The sequence below is a fragment of the Rana temporaria genome, chromosome 2 (assembly GCF_905171775.1).
Source record: "Rana temporaria chromosome 2, aRanTem1.1, whole genome shotgun sequence".
Classification (NCBI taxonomy): domain Eukaryota; kingdom Metazoa; phylum Chordata; class Amphibia; order Anura; family Ranidae; genus Rana; species Rana temporaria.
Genome location: NC_053490.1, coordinates 149,913,190 through 149,931,021, shown reverse-complemented (window position 1 = coordinate 149,931,021; position 17,832 = coordinate 149,913,190). Strand labels below are relative to the sequence as shown.

Genomic DNA, 17,832 nt, shown 5'->3' with positions numbered 1-17,832 from the left:
CAGTGAGCTCAGCCCTGCGTTCCCTCCGGACCCCCGCAATGATTGTTTGGTAGTGGCCCCGGGAGGAGGCCTTAAAGGCATCCCACACCGTGGTCTCCGCGGCCGTACCTGGGTTATCTACCCAGTAGGCCCGGAGAGTGTCGTGGAACCTGGGCTCCACCTCCGGGTCGGAGACCCAGAACCTGGAAAGTCTCCAGAGGGTGTCAGTCGGGTCAGTGGTCAGGGTCAGTGAGAGAAGCAGGGGGGCGTGGTCCGAAATCCCGCGAGGGAGGATGGCTATGTCACGTACCCTGGGCAATACCGGCGCCCCAACATATGCTAAGTCAATTCGAGAGAAGGATCTATGGGTGGCCGAGTGGCAGGTGAAGGCCCGAGAATCCGGGTTCCTCCATCGCCAGACGTCTGTAAGCCCATACGTGTCCGCCCATTCTGCCAAGCCCTGGCGAGTAGTACCCGATGGGGTGAACCTGTCCATACCAGAGTCCGGGACCAGGTTGAAATCACCCATCAGGACCACATTGTCGCAGGGAAACTGCGCCAACTTGGCCGCAAGTGTTCCCAGGACACCCAGGGAGGCAGGAGGGGGCAAATACAAACCCACTAGAACCCACGGGATATTGTAAATCAGAGCGTGGACCAGCACAAACCTGCCATCCGGGTCTAGAACCAGATCGAGGAGTTTAAAAGGGAGTGACTTGAGTACCAGGACACTAACCCCCCTAGCATAGGTAGAATACGTTGAATGATAATGGTGGCCTACCCAAGGCTTTTTAAGACTAAGGGTCTTGCTACCCACCAGATGCGTCTCCTGCAACACACACACGTGAGGGCTGTGCTTCTTAATGAATTGAAAAACGAGAGACCGCTTGATCGGGGAGTTAAGGCCCCGTGCGTTCCAGGAGAGGACATCAAGAGTAGCCATAACAATCCCCCAAGAAGATCACCAAAGGAGCGAGCAGACACGAGCAGCCCGGATCGTTCACCCCAGCCAGAGTCTGGCCCGAGGAAGGGTCCAGGTCCACCATCCCAGCAATCACTATATAAAAAGGTTGTCGTACTGTCATAGAACACATAACAATCAAACATAACAGGGCGCCAACCGGGCCACCCACCCCCCCCCCCCCACCCCGCCACCCCCCCCAACATGGAGGAGAGCTTGCATCCCAAAACAGACCCCAGCCCTCAGGCTGGATATGAGGGCAATGAACAAGCGGCTATCCGCTTCTGTTAAACTAAACAGTCAGTGAACCTGAGTATCCACAGAAGGATAAAGTGTGTGGAACACCCGGAGCCCCGGGGGCGCAGTTCTTAGGTAGTAGAGAGCAAATACTCCCAACAGGGAGACAAGGCAAACAATAGTAGTCCAGTTCTTATACGGAGGGGGGGGGGAACACCCCCACCTAGAATATCAGCAGGAGGCAAAAAATGGGGGGGGGGGAATAAGAAGGAGTCCATCCGCTGCAGCCGGAACGCTAAGGGGGGAGCAGGGGAGGCATCAACAGGTAGTCAGTGTAAGGGACAAGGAAAAGGGGGGGTTTCCTGCGGAGCCGCGGGTATGCAGGAGGTCCATGTCCACCATCTAGGGGGGGATGGCCAGCAGGCCCAACAGCCATGGAAGGCGACAGGGCGACCCCCGGGTCCGGGAACTGGGCAAACCCCCTTCAACGGGCACAATATGTCCCCATCCCCCCACGGGAAGTCCCCCTCGGGGAGTTACTCACAGTCAGCCGATGAAGGGTGCAGGAGAATTAGCGTTGCAGCCCGCTCAACGCGGTAGGGACTCGGCCCAGGCCGCAGCATCTCTTGGTGAGGTGAAAAACTGTACCCTCTCTCCATCTTGGACCCGGAGCCTAGCAGGGAAGAGCATGCTGTACTTGACACCGCGGTCTCTCAGCATGGCACGGACGTGGTCGAATGACTTGCGCTGACGCTGCGTTTCCACCGAGTAATCCGGGAAGATCAGGAGCCTGGCGTTCTGGAACTTGAGTTCCCCCTGCAGACGTGCAGCCCGGAGGACGGTATCTCTGTCCCGGTAGTGTAGGAGCTTGAAAATGAAGGTGCGCGGCGGTGCTCCTACCGGGCCCCTAATGGCCGGTATTCGGTGGGCCCGCTCTATAGAGAAGTAGGGGGAGAATCGGGCGCCCGGGAGAATGACCGGGAGGATCTGTTCCATGAAGGCCACCGGGTCCGCGCCCTCCGCCCCCTCCGGGAGCCCAAGGACTCTTAAATTGTTGCGGCGGTTCCTGTTCTCGGCGTCTTCCGCTCTGTGCTCCAGGACCTTCACTCTGGCCTTCAGCGACTGAATGTCGGCGTGATGATCCCTCTGGACATCCTCCAGATCCGAGACCCGTCTCTCCGCCTCCGACACGCGGTCTCGGAACGTGTCTAGGTCGCGGCGTATGAGCGCCGTTTCCGCCTGGACGTGATCGATCTTGATGGTGAGGGCGGATTGGCAGGTGGAGATTGCCGCCATGAGGGCCTCAAAGGCCGCCGACCCAGCCTGGATCGAATCATCCCGCTGGGGATCCACGTGGGACGCCATGTGGTGTGTAGAGGCCGGCGCTCTAGGCCCAGACTTGGGTGGGGTGACCGCGGCGGCGGCGTTACGGCGGGTCCGGCAGCCCCTGTTGTTCCGGCGCATTCCCCGGGGACTAGGGTAAGAAGTGGTGAGGTAATGGTCCGATTTCCACACTCGGATCAAAGCAGGAGAGGATCTCAGAGCGGGAGCTCAGCAGCTACACGTCTGCTCCCAGCGCCATCTTGGACACGCCCCCGAATTGTATCCTCGGTGGATATTTAACCCTTTTAGGGTTGATGCCGTTTGGCCGAGCATGAGAGTGCAAGGCATCGCTATTTGAGGAGTGCATGAGTGCATAACCAAAGGAAAGTGGATTGCATGTGGTGTGATGAAAGCTTTGATGATTTCACATCAGGATTTTTTTATTTCCTCATTCGTTTTTCATACGAGACATCCTAGTCTTATTAATGGACTGTTCAATCACTGACTTTATTTGCTATTTTTAATGGTTCATTAATGTATGCGTTTAATCACCATCACTGGGTATATTGATTTATATTGTTTGAGTCAGCGCTACCATTTACTTTTATTTATATTGTAAATACTTTTTTATACATCATTTCATTTAAAGTAGCAGCTTTTCCACATTGAGGGTACTCCTGGCGCGGTGGTGGTACCTAAAGAGTGGGTGCAGGAATCGTTTGGACCAGCTGTTTTTACAATATTCATTAACCACTTCCATACCAGGCACTTACGCACCTTCCTGCCCAAGCCAATTTTCAGCGCTGTCGCACTTTGAATGACAATTGCGCGGTCATGCTACACTGTACCCAAACATTATTTTTATAAAATTTGTTCCCACTAATAGAGCTTTCTTTTGGTGGTATTTGATCACCTCTGCGATTTTTTTTTTTTTTTTGCGCAACAACTTAGAAAAGACCGAAAATTTGATTGTCATCTATTGTGCTAATTTTTTTATTTATTGTTGCCCCCTCCCCTGGTGGTCCGCCGGAGGCTCTTTACCGAGATCGGAGATGCAGGGTGTCAGACTGACTCCCCGCGCCCCCACGGGCACGCGCCGGCATGTTATCCTGCTGGACGTCAGTAGACGTCCAGTCAGGATAACACAACCACTTCCCGGACGTCAATATACTATTGACCAGGCGGGAAGTGGTTAAGGTCACTAAAAAAAAAATATATTTACATAAATTAATAAACTGTTAATATGGTTGAAAAGGCTCAAGGTTTTTTACCTGCATGCATTCTATCAATGAAAGGGAAAAAAAAAAAAACACCTGTGTGCAGCCCCCCCCCCTTCTGCCCTCCTTATCCTTGCCCGAGCCGATTTCGATCTAGTGATGTGCATGAAAGCAGTGCCTCTCTGCCTTCTGGTTGGTAGAGACATCTGCGGGAGCCACAGTCTCTTGCTACTGTCAATCACAGCCAGTGAGCCAATGAGAAGAGAGCTGGGGCAGGGCCGAACCATGCTCTGTGTCTGAATGGACAGACACAGCAGCAATTTGGAAGCGAGCCCGATTTGAGTGACCCCCTAAACAAGCTGCTTGAGGGACCTTGGCAGAAGGGAGGGGCAGGAGCACCAGCGGGGACCCGAGAAGAGAAGGATCGGGGCTGTTTTGAAAATCCACTGCACAGAGCAGGCAAGTAAAAACTTTTTTAGCCTTTAACCCCTTAAAGGGGTTGTAAAGGTTTGTTTTTTTTCCCATTTTTTTTTTAAAATAACAAACAAACATGTTATACTTTCCTCCTCTGTTCAAGGGTTTTGCACAGAGTGGCCCTGATCTTCCTCTTCTGCGGTCCCCCAACGGCGCTCCTGGCTCTTTCCTGCATCGAGTGCCCCCTCGGAGACCCACATTACAAGGGAACACTTTGCGGGAGCGCTCCCAAGTCCTGCTGCATCCATTAAAACAGACAGCAGGACCCCTACCCCTGCGTCAAGGGATTTGATTGACAGCAGCGGGAGCCAATGGCTGCTGCTAGCAATCTATCCAATGAGGACCCGAGACAGCCTCTGGAGCTGCTGAGCTCGTTCATCACTGGAAATATCAGGGTCAGTTAAATAAAAGGAGGGCTGCTGCAGCACAGAAGGCCTTTCACCTTAATGCATAGAACACATTAAAGGTGAAAAACCTTGAGGGTTTACAACCCTTTTAAGGACTGCCCCACATAAATATAGTTCGGCCATTAACTGCAAAATCACGTACATGATTTCTTCCATCGGCTCAGGGGCGCGCATGCCACCCGAGCCACGCTCCGGGTGGAATTAGACACAGAGGGAGCAAATCAGAGGGTTTGGCAGCCGCGAACGTTCGGGGAATGATAGAATGTGATCTCCCTATGTTAACAAGGCAGATCATCGTTCTGTCAGACAGGAAGAGAGAAATCTGTGATTCCTGCTAATCAGGAACACAGATGTGTCTCTTCCTTAAGCAAGTCCATCCCCCACACAGCAAGATCCTTTTTACACAGTTTTGCGGCCCTTTCAAGGCATTTTAGAAGCACAGCTTATTCATTACAATGGGTAGGGCATTCTGGGAGCGCTAAATAAAATATTCTGCCACCCCAAAGATGCTGCTTGGTAACGTCCCGCAAGCACACCACTTGAGTGTGAGTAGTCTTCAAGCGCTTATCAGAGGCTCCCTCCCAAAACTAGAATAACCACGCTGTAGCGGTCATTCGGCAGGTGGTAATCAGACCCTAATGGACCACAAAGCAATAGCTTATACGACATAACATACTTTGTAACCGTTAAAAAAAAAAGTTTTTTGTCTTTGTTTACCTTGGCATAACAATATAATAATCCATACTTGTTATGCCAATTACAATTTAGGGAACATATTTTATTAAGAGACACACACATAGAATTTACATTTTAAAACCCAATGTTTGCACACAATACTATAAGAATAAACTGGGAGCGGGAAGGGCACTTTGTAGTCGATTACATGCTCGGCTCAATACAATGACATCATGCAAATAGGAAGCCTCACAGAGAAAAAAAAATAGCAAATTGCAGTTTCTATGGTAACAAAGTAATCCAGAATAAGAGTGAAGTTGAATTTAAAAATGTGCCTGATTTAAGCAGAGTGTGGATGGTGGGGGAGCTTCACATCAAATACACTCATTAAATATATCAATGCTTTTCTGATCCTTGTGTTTTCTTCTTCTTGCTGCCACTGGCAAAGAAACATAATCAGAACATCCATTTTCAGGACTGTGGATGCTGACAATATATGTAGCTAGGGACTGATGGGTATAACAGGAAAATATCATTTAGACAGTAGCACAGATGGCCACAATATTAAATCTCTTCCTCATACAGAATATGACAACTCTAACCGTTTACTGTCGTTTAAAACTCAAATGCTCTGCGTAAAGGTGATACATGTCACAGTATCTCATTAGCTCATTGGTATTCCACGTCTTTTCATGGGACAACTTCATCCATATTAGAGCAGCACTGATGAATATCCAATTTAACGCTGCATGGCCAGAGGTTTGCAGACGGTAATAAATGTAATTGAAAACTAGTACTGACACATACCCCTTCCGGAGGAAAGCGTTTGCATTGTTAGGCTGGAGCTCGAGGGACCTCTTCGCATCCAAAACAGCATCTGCATTAAACCAAAGCATTGAAAATTCAAACACAGCTCTGAATTGCATCAGGAAGATTCACTGACTAAAAACCAATATCTGCAATAGAACGTGTACACATGCAGGTGCAGGCCAAGTCTAATGCCGCGTACACGATCATTTTTCGGCATGAAAAAAACGTTGTTTTTAAAAAAAATTATTTAAAATAATCGTGTGTGGGCTTCACATTTTCCGGGTTCTGAAAAACGACAATTTTTTTTCAGAACATGCTGCATTTTTTAACGATGTTTTAAACGATGTTGTTTTTTGGGTTGTAAAAAATGATCGTGTGTGGGCTAAAACGATGTGAAAACCCAGTGCATGCTCAGAAGCAAGTTATGAGACGGGAGCGCTCGTTCTGGTAAAACTTCTATTCATAATGGAGCAAGCACATTCATCACGCTGTAACAGACAGCGCAAATTGTCTTTTACTAACACGAAATCAGCTAAAGCAGCCCCAAGGGTGGCGTCATCTGCATGGAACTTCCCCTTTATAGTGCCGTTGTACATCACCGCACTTTTCTAGAGCATTTTTTTAAAAACGTTGGTGTGTGGGCAACGTCGTTTTAATGATGAAGTTGGAAAAACTTTATTTTTTCTACATGCCGAAAAACGTATTTTTTTCAAGCCGAAAAATTATCGTGTGTACGCGGCATAACACTCGTGAAGCTCATCATCAAGGCATAATCAACCTTTTGTTAGGGAAAAGTATTAATACATGTTTTTATAAATTATATATATATATTGTATACACACACCAGGGGTTGACAAATTTGCTTGGAATCTAGGAGCCAGTTAAAAAAGTTAGGAGCCAGAAAACGCACCCCGTCCCGACGAGTTTCCGCGCAGAAGCGAACACATACGTGAGCAGCGCCCGCATATGTAAACGGTGTTCAAACGCAATTTTGAAGCGTGACATGTTGGGTATGAATTCACTCGGCGTAACATTATCTTTCATAATATAAAAAAAAATGGGGATAACTTTACTGTTGTCTTATTTTTTTATTAAAAAAAGTGTAATTTTTTCCCCAAAAAAGTGCGCTTGCAAGACCGCTGAGCAAATACGGCGTGACAGAAAGTATTGCAACAATCGCCATTTTATTTTCTAGGGTGTTAGGATAAAAAATATATAATGTTTGTGGGTTCTAATTAGAGGGAAGAAGATGGCAGTGAAAATAGTGAAAAATGACATTAGAATTGGAGATTTTCCTACCCTCTGGGACGGAAAATATAGATTTTATTAAAAACAGGAGGCGAGTATTATGCTATAATCTTTCTTTACTGTCATCCAGCAGCAAGAGAGTTAATGAAAAGAAAAAACGTTACACAGATAGGTATGCAAATGAACATAGGTAGACTGTCCAATCAGGTAACAGGAGTATGTTATAAAGGTGAGGTACAGGTGATATTCTTCCTCTTTCTTGATGATAAAACTAGACTGGAAATAACTTGAACTGGAAACTAATTGGAACAACTTGAACTGGAACTCATTCTTCAATATGTCATGAAGTCCACAGTAGAATAGGCACATTAAGCTGAAAAAGAATGCATTATGTAAGAGCAAAATAAATCTTGAAGGGTAGGGTATTAGGGTGGGATAATACTCGCCTCCTGTTTTTAATAAAATCTATATTTTCCGTCCCAGAGGGTAGGAAAATCTCCAATTTTATGGCAAACAGGAGGCTCATATTATGCTTGTTCAAAGCTGTATACTCTAGAGCATTAAATAAACATACAACCTATAGTTATAATACATTCATAGACACATGAGATTCAGGTCTTAAGTAGAAATTCTTAAAAGTGGATTCTGAAGACCAGTTTGCGGTTCGCATTAAATCTGATAGAGAACCACCTGATTGAAATACCTTAGTGGCCATTGCACCTCTGGTGGAGTGGGCGCCAAATATGGAAATGTCAATGCCTGCCAAATCCATGGTTTGTCTCACCCATCTAGCCAAGGTGGGTGAGGAAACTGGATGGAAGGGTTTGCAGTAGGAAATTAGTAATTGAGATGAGTCAGGGTCTATAAAAGGTTGAGATTTGGTTTCATAGGTTTTTAGACATTGGACTACACAAAGGTTTGGATTGAAGGGAAAGGCCGGATAGAAGACCGAATGTAAGTTGGTCTATGTGCGTCTGAAAATGGAAAATTTAACACCCTGGGGAGAGAATTGTCTACGGGATATATCTAGGGCTTTTACATCCGCTACTCTTTTAAGGGAGATGAGACAAAGTAGTACTGTTAGTTTGAAAGATAGAAGTTTTAAAGACAGATTCTCATTATCACCCCAGGAGTTAAGAAAATTTAAGAGGATGAGGATTCTGAAATAGGTCTAGTAGAATAGAAGGGAATACTGGGAGTAATCGTGGGTAGTCTATGCTCATCTCCAGAGCATGAGGGAACCATGTTTGGGATGGCCAGTAAGGGGTTATCAGAACTATGTTCGATTCTAGGTAACGTGTCAGAAGGAGAGCCCTTGATATTAGAGCAAAGGGGGGGGGAAATCGTAAGATGTTCCTTTCGGTCAAATTTGTAGAAGGGCATCTGTCCCCAATGCTTCTGGGTCTGGACGCCAACTGAAATATGTTGGAATCTGTCTGTTCAGGCGTGATGCAAACAGATCTATCTGGAAAGGACCCCACAGGGAGTTTTAGATGTTGAAAAATTGCCTGGTTCAACATCCAATCGCTGGAATCTGTTAGATAACAGGGAATTCCAGTCTGCAATGGAATTGGATAGGCCTGGGATGTATTCCGCCTTCAATATAATGTTCTTGTCCAGGCAAAAATGCCAAAAATCCTTTGCAATGTTCGCCAAAGGTTTGGATTTTGTACCTCCCAAGCGATTGATGTATTGTACTGCGGATATGTTGTCCATGCGCAGTAGAATACAACAATCGGATCCGTCTCTCGCAAAACTCTTGAGAGCAAATGATCCCGCTAAGAGTTCGAGACAATTGATATGTAAAAGAGCTTCGTCTGGAGACCATTTCCCTCCTGTTGTAAGAGGGCCGCAGCGAGCAACCCAACCTGAGTTGCTTGCGTCTGATTCTATTATTAAATCCGGATGTGGATGGAAAATAGTCTTCCCATTCCACATCTGGATGTGAGTCAGCCACCAAAGTAATTCTTCTTTGGTGTCCGGAGTTAGTGTTATCTCGTCGGAATATGCCAAGCCGTCTCTTAGATGTTGGGCTTTTAGTCTCTGTAGTGCTCTGTAGTGTGGAGGTGCCGGAAATATCGCTTGAATGGAAGCTGATAATAGACCGACAATCCTCGCAATTGTCCGAAGAGATATTTGACTTTTGTTCAGGACTGAGCGAATCTCTCTTCTGATCGTCTTCAATTTCCTGTTTGGAAGACTCAGAAGGGATAGTTGGGTATTGACAAGAAAACCCAGAAATTCTACCTCCTTTGAAGGGGTTAGGATGGATTTCTTATAATTGATTATGAATCCCAGCATGTTCAGAAGGGATATGGTCCATTGAATGTGTAAATGAATAGTCTGAAGTGATTGTGCCATGATCAAAATGTCGTCTAAATATATTATTAGACGAACACCCCTGCTCTTTAGAGCTGCTACTACTGGTTTCAGTAGTTTCGTAAAGCACCAGGAGGCAGATGACAGACCGAATGGTAGACTGGTGAATTGCCATTTCTTGTTTTGCCACAGGAATTGAAGAAATGGTTGGGAATTCTCGTGCATGTGCACTGAAAGATAGGCATCATTCAGATCTATTTTTGCCAACCAGTCTCCTTGTAATAAAAGGTCTTTTATGGTCTTGAAATGGCGGTAATGGACGAAATTTTTAGATATTTCAGATTTATTACTGGTCTGAAACCTCCATCCTTATTTTTGACCAGGAACAGGTTTGCTCACAAAACCTGGAGTTTGCAAGGGAACTTGAACTATGGCCCCTTTGGAGTAAAGCTCTTTTATCTCCAGTGAGATGAGCTTTTTGTCCTCTTCTGAGAACCTTATTGGAATAGGATCCTGACTTTGAGTCGGTAAAGAGGTGAAATCTATCTGGTAACCTAACACGGTGTTCGGAGGGCCTCTGGGGAAATGACCTTCGGTAGAAGATCTGTTGGGAAATCGGCCCTTGCGTTTCCCTTTGGAAAAACTTTGGTTGGAAAACCTTTTTGAGCGATGATTGGGCCTTGTCTAAAGAAGTAAAGAGAGCTACGTATTTGTTGATCTCTTTAATAAAAGAGTCACCAAAAAGTAGACCCTTGGTGATGGAAGATGGTTGAGATGAAGCGAGATGCATAAGCTGTGGATCCAGCTTCATCAGAATCGATCTTCTCCTTTCGCTAGAGATGGCCGCATTGGCGTTGCCAAATAGTACAATGGCTCGCTGAGCCCAACCTTTCAGGACATTTAAATCTATTGGGGTGTTAGATGAAACTGCTTCTTCTATTAAATCTAGAATCTTAGCTAAGGGGCCTAACATGTCTAATAATTTATCTTGACAGAAACGATATGATCTGTCCACCCCCTTTTTTGGGTGTTTTCCTGATTTTAGAAGGAATTTAACTAATGCGGGGTCTAATTAGGGTGTATTGGCTAATTTCTTTGGGAGGGACGGTCTCGGGCACTCTGCTCTTAACTTACTAGCCTCGTTCTTATCTAATGGTTTCTGGATCCAGAGGCTTAAACATTTCGTAACTAGGGAATGGGTAACCCATTCCCCTGAACGGGGATGTTTAATTTGACCTGGGTTCGAAATACGGATCACCAGAGCCGTCTATAATAGCATCCTCGGATTCCTCCTTTTCAAGGGTATTCCTTCTTCTGCATCAGAGACATTCTCATATTCAGAGTCTCTTCCTTCTTCTGATAAAGATTCCTCATCAGAAGAAGAATTGCTGGAAGAGGTACGGTAAGAGTCTGGTTTTTGCCTCTTTGAGGCCATTTTTACCCGTTGTAAGATCAACTCCTCCCGGGCAGAGGGTATAACGTGTGACCTCTTGTCACTGACAGTAGCCTTTCCTTTACTAGGAGGCTTAGAAGATTCACCCTGGTTCTCCATCAGGACCATTCTTTTAGAATCGGAGGGACCCGTATGAGATATATGATGTCGTTTTTGAGACACTTTACCCGCTTTTTTCAATCCTTGAATCATGTGGGATGTAGAGTCCTCCGCTGACCAATAAATGTCAGATGGGGTAATAGATAAAGGTTCAGGGGTAACCTGAGGTTTACTTTGAGACAGGGCCATGACTACCGATTGTGCAATGGAATCATGCATGGCCGTCTGCATAGCAGATTGGATGGATTTATCTATTATGGATTGGATTTTCTGGTTTTCCTCAGGGATATCTGAGGGGGTAACAGTAGTGGAATCTTTATTAGACATAGTGAGGTGTGAGTAAATGTGATTGACTGAAGACAAATTATTCTGAAAGAGAAAAAATAATAGAACAACTATTTAATATATATGCAGCAGAACTATATATATTTTTTGTATCAGCAGACAATATATATGTCAGCAAGAGGGCACATATATTATGAGCGTATACCCAAACTATATATATATATATTTATTTATTACTAATATTCTGACTGCAGTTCAAAGTGTGTAAGTATATATGTATATATATATATACACACATACATCTATATCTATATATATCTCTATATCTATATATATATCTCTATATATATCTCTATATCTATATATATATCTCTATATCTATATATATATCTCTATATCATATATATATATATATATATATATATATATATATATATATATATATATATATATATATATATATATATATATATATATATATATATATATATATATATATATATCTATATCTATATATAAAAAAGTATATATACATATATCTATATGCATATATCCATATGAACAAACATATGTTTATTTAAATTTGTTTGTGTAAATGTGTTACTATTTGTTTGTGTGTGCCAAACATACACCCCTGAACCTAAACCGGGTTCAGGGTTGGTATGTGGCAGGCACACACCCACACAGGAGAACAGACTTTCTGTCAGGGAACGGCGGTATAGCAGCGCGGAGACACACTGCGTGTCGGGCCGCGAATGCGCGCGGGACCGCGCCACAGCTGAGCACCAGCTGTGAGGAAACGATATCCCGGACTGCCGGGATACCGCCGAACGGCCGCGATGAGGGGATGCGGGCCGTCAGAGAACAAGTGAGTGTGCTGTAAGCGGGGGTATTGGAATGGTGAGGAGACCACCTGGGATGATAATAAATAGAAGGGGGGTGGGCAATGCTGGGACTGCCATTAAGGATAAAAAGTACGGCCCTGCAAACTGTGACAAGCGCAGGGTTGCAGGGAAAACTCTGCAGAAAATGAATATAAATATATATATATGTAATGAGTTATATATTGTGACAGGGTACATGATTCCATGTATGTCAGTGAGAGGTTGTAAAGATCAGCTTTCCCTGTCTTAGAAAGGGTTAAGCCTGGCCAACAGGAAAACCTCCTCTCTCTCCCTATTAATTACGCACACCTGATAGAGACTGGAGGAGGGAGAGCTCAGCCTGAGGCATGCTGAGCTGAACAGGACAGGTTGGAGACTGTCTTCTTTGGAGAAAAAAGGTCTGTCACAGACAAACACTTATTTGGACTATTATTTGTTTATTTGTTTTATACTGGAGGCTGGAATAGCCCCTCCAGTACACAGTAGTCAGGGACCGTACTGTTAGTTAGCTTCCTAAGCTAAAGTAGGCCGTTTTGTTTTTGTATTATTTCTTTTGAGTGCAATAAAGCCATATTTATTGCTTAAGTTCAGCGACTTTGCTGCATTACATTACCGCTATTCCGTGCGACCTTGTCACAATATATATAATATATGTAGAAGCACCTGAGGAAAAAATTTCAATGTACTTATCTGGCTGGAGCAGCAAGAAAGAGGAAGAATATCACCTGTACCTCACCTTTATAACATACTCCTGTTACCTGATTGGACAGTCTACCTATGTTCATTTGCATACCTATCTGTGTAACGTTTTTTCTTTTCATTAACTCTCTTGCTGCTGGATGACAGTAAAGAAAGATTATAGCATAATATGAGCCTCCTGTTTGCCATAAAATTCTGTTTAACTTGTAATGCTTAACTTGTAATACCAACGGCTCACCACCAGATGGCACCAGCTCACAAAAAAAAAAAGCCAAGTCGCCAGGACACTATTTCTAGTCGCCATGGCGACCTCTGATACACACACACACACACACACACACACACACACACACACACATATATATATATATACACATATACACACACACATTGTATATGAGAAATGAAAGAGTGCATTTACTATTTGTTGCATTGGAGCCTGCAGTGGGTAGCAGGTGAAATGCACATGCTCCTGCAGACTATCCCTCCAACACCAGGACAGTACAGAGGCTATGAAACAAAGTAATCAATGGATTGTGAATGCATCAACGTCACCACACTGGGACTTGTAGTCTTCCATTCTGACGCATGTGAATGGTATGTACATGGATGACGGAGCTGTGTGTGGCACTGGATGTAAGAACTCTGCCACATATGTAAGTGGGTGACCATACAAAATTACAGGTAAAACATTGTCAGAAAGGTAGACTTGATCTTTAAAGGGGTTATAAAGGGAAAAAAAAAGGTTTCCCTAAATAGCTTCCTTTACCTTAGTGCAGTCCTCCTTCACTTACCTTATCCTTCAATTTTGTTTTTAAATGTCCTTATTTCTTCTGAGAAATGCTCACTTCCTGTTCTTCTGTCTGTATCTCACCACCATAATGCGAGGCTTTCTCCCTGGTGTGGAAAAAGCCTCTTGAGGGGGCGAGCAGGAGTGTCAAAACGCCCGCTAACACACAGCTCCTTTCTCTATCTGCAAAGTAGAGAGTGTCCTGACTTGCCTGCTCGCCCCCTCAAGAGGCTTTCTCCACACCAGGGAGAAAGCCTTGCATTACGGTGGTGAGTTACAGACAGAAGAACAGGAAGTGAGGATTTCTCAGAAGAAATAAGGACATTTAAAAGCAAAATTGAAGGATGAGGTAAGTGAAGGAAAACTGCGACGCTGATCGCCACCATTACTAGTAAAAAAATAATTAAAAAAAATATATATAAAAATGCAATAAAACTATCCCCTATTTTGTAGATGCTATAACTTTTGCTCAAACCAATCAAACGCTTATTGCGATTTTTTTAACGAAAAATATGTAGAAGAATACATATCGGCCTAAACTTTTTTATATATTTTTGGGGATATTTATTACAGCAAAAAATATTTTTTTTCAAAATTGTCGCTCTATTTTTGTTTATAGCGCAAAAAATAAAAAACCGCAGGAGGTGATCAAATACCACCAAAAGAAAGCTCTATTTGAGGGGGGAAAAAAGGACGCCAATTTTGTTTGGGAGCCACGTCGCAGGACCGCGCAATTGTCAGTTAAAGCGACGTAGTGCCGAATCGCAAAAAGTGGCCTGGTCATTGACCAGCAATATGGACCGGGGCTGAAGTGGTTAAGGCAGAACTGAGCATTTTTGTCCCCATAGACTTCAATGGAAAACGCCTGAAAAGCACAACATGAGCTTTTTTTCCGACCATTTTTTTTTATTTATTTTTAAGCGATTTGTCACATGCTTTCTGCTCAAACAGCAACTCTCTGTTCTTTTTTCAGCTGCCCAAAAAAAAAAAATCAAAAATTTTCAATTCTGCTCCAGAACACACTATAAAAAAAAAAATAAACACTTGTAAAACGTGACATCTAGACCCCAGATCTCTCCATAAAGAATACCTGTCACTGACTATTACTGTCACAAGGGATGTTTACATTTCTTGTGACACCAATAAAATTGATCAGAGAGGAAAAAAAAAAAAAAACACCACCATCCCTCCATCCCATTTCTCTGTGCTCGCGTGCAGAAGCAAACTCTCCTGAACAATTTAACTTGGCAGATAGTACCCCACGTTTAAAACGTACGTTTTGCTGTGTTTAGAAGCGTATTTTTTTTTTTTAAATGACCAAAAATGAAAAAAAAAAAACACGCCTGTAAACAAAACATGGCTAAAAACGCGAGTTACCGCCAAAGACACACTGGCAAGTTAACCTGTTTCTACTGAAATTGGCTATGGTCCAGCACCCTCTTCTTCAGCGGGCGGTCCCGTTTCAGATAAAAGTGCTCTCTGCGGTGGATACGCCGCAAGATCACTTATATCAGCGGCAGGAGAGGGTCCCCCCTCTCGCCACTTACCGGATCGGTCGGCAACGGCGGAAGCGATCGGATGTTTTCCCTGCCTGGGTATGGAGACGAGTGAGGGGGAAGATGGCTTCCCCCCCCCCGTCTCCATATCACTGCTGAAGCGTCGTCAAAATGTCACTTCTGCCCAATGCTCCAATTATTTAATTTTATTGCATTTTAGTCTAAATATGAGATCTGAGGTCTTTTTGACCCCAAATCTCATATTTAGGAGTACCTGTCATTTTTTTTCTATTACAAGGGATGTTTACATTTCTTGTAATAAAAATAAAAAAAAGTGACCCAAATTTTTTAAAAAACATTTTTGAAAACCGTGTAAATTTTTTTATTTTTTTTTAAAAGATTCCCCCGTCCCAACGAGCTTGCGTGCAGAAGCGAACACATAGGTGAGCAGCGCCCGCAAATGAAAACAATGTTCAAACCACACATGTGAGGTATCGCCGCGATTGTTAGATCGAGAACAATAATTCTAGTCCTAGACCTCCTTTATAACTCAAAACATGCAACCTGTAGAATTTTTTAAACGTTGCCTACGGAGATTTTTAAGGGTAAAAGTTTGTCGCCATTCCACAAGCAGGCGCAACTTTGAAGCGTGACATGTTGGGTATCCAATTAATTTTCAAGCCAAAAAAATAGTAAACACCAAATTTCAGAAAGATGCTCGGTCCCTAAGTGGTTAACACGAACGGAAAAGTGAGGAAGCTTTGGACCACTGTGCAGAATAATTTCAGTTTCACATTCAATATAAGCAACTCTAACAACAACCAGCAGGTGTCTCTCTTGCAACACTGAAGGTCAAGCAGACACACGCACAATGTTGATTACCTGCTCTGTCAAAAGATTTCAAGCATACAAAAGGCACTAAATTTAGCTTGGTTTGGGTAATGATAGTGGTATGGAAAACATGTTGCCAATAAAAATTTTCAGTGGAGAATGATTAGATTTTCAGGTTTTAATTTTAGGTTATGTTTTATGACTGTTTTCCTGCAGGAAAAATTTGCTCTCATTTTCCAAAAACTAGAGTCCAATACAAGCATATAGAAAGCCATCAGAAATCTTAAATTGGGATTTCCCCTCACTTCCGAGAGATTTCTCTCTTCCTGTGGTATTTCTGCAGGCATGAAGAAAAGCAAAATCTCTATAGTGTGAATGCAGACTGCGATGGTGGCATTAATAATCTCAAAGTCCCAGAAGAGCCTTTGCAATAACACAAACCTGCTTACCATTGCACCTTTGCTACCAGTATAAAGGGAAACTGCTCCTTTTTCATGCAGTTACTTTTTTTGGGCTATGATGGCGATTCACACAGTCCCCTCCCACCAAGTCTGTGTGTTGCAATTTGCATTTACTCATGTGCATAGTTCATACGCCATTTGTTGCAATGGAGTACAAACTTTCAAATAGAATAAATCAAGATTAAAAAGAGCAAACGTATAGGAGAAAATCAGAGCCGACGGTGACAATTTTGAAGAGGCAATACGGCACAGAGTAAAGCACACCGCAAAGGTCTCAGAGTGGCAGGAACAGGAAATATAAAACTGCACATGGTGGGGCATCAGAACCCAAAAGGTAACCACATTAAAGTCATACCGGTAGTTAAAAGGGTTGTAACGGTAATTTTTTTTTTTCCTAAATAGCTTCCTTTACCTTAGTGCAGTCCTCCTTCACTTACCTCATCCTTCCATTTTGCTTTTAAATGTCCTTATTTCTTCTGAGAAATCCTCACTTCCTGTTCTTCTGTTTGTAACTACACACAGTAATGCAAGGCTTTCTCCCTTGTGTGGAGTGTCGTGCTCGCCCCCTCCCCTGGACTACAGGAGAGTCAGGACGCTCTCTACGTTGCAGATAGAGAAAAGAGCTGTGGGTTAGTGGGCGTCCTGACTCTCCTGTAGTCCAGGGGAGGGGGTCGAGGACGACACTCCACACCAGGGAGAAAGCCTTGCATTACTGTGTGGAGTTACCTGCAGAAGAACAGGAAGTGAGGATTTCTCAGAAGAAATAAGGACATTTAAAAGCAAAATGGAAGGATGAGGTAAGTGAAGGAGGACTACACTAAGGTAAAGGAAGCTATTTAGGAAAAAAAATAAAAAAATTGGATCTTTACAACCCCTTTAAAAACTTACCAGACACTATACAAAGGAAAAAAATAATTACTGAATATCTCAGCTCTTGAAAACCAATCCAAAGTTCTTATCTTATAGAAAATTCACAAATTCTATTTTCCGATATGGAATAGAAATTGTTAAACAAGCTTACTATTCACAAAACAAGGAGACTGACAAACATTACAAATTGTAAAAGCTTTCTACCATGGCCCATTTGTTTTCCGTCTAAAGATTTTGCAGCAAACAAAATGCACAAAGTCAACACGTTTTAAGTAGTCTAAACAATATTACAATATGCCCAAATAAAAGGTATT

The 17,832-nt window shown here is 43.6% G+C and overlaps 1 protein-coding gene across 1 annotated transcript in view; it reads right to left on the bottom strand.

Moving 5' to 3' along the window:
• Nucleotides 1-17,832, bottom strand: part of SUGT1 (SGT1 homolog, MIS12 kinetochore complex assembly cochaperone) — a 152,799-nt gene that overhangs the window by 118,523 nt on the left and 16,444 nt on the right. Inside the window, exon 5 of the mRNA XM_040341330.1 lies at nt 6,081-6,150. Coding sequence (XP_040197264.1) covers nt 6,081-6,150 — 70 coding nt within the window. The remainder of the gene's footprint in view (nt 1-6,080; nt 6,151-17,832) is intronic.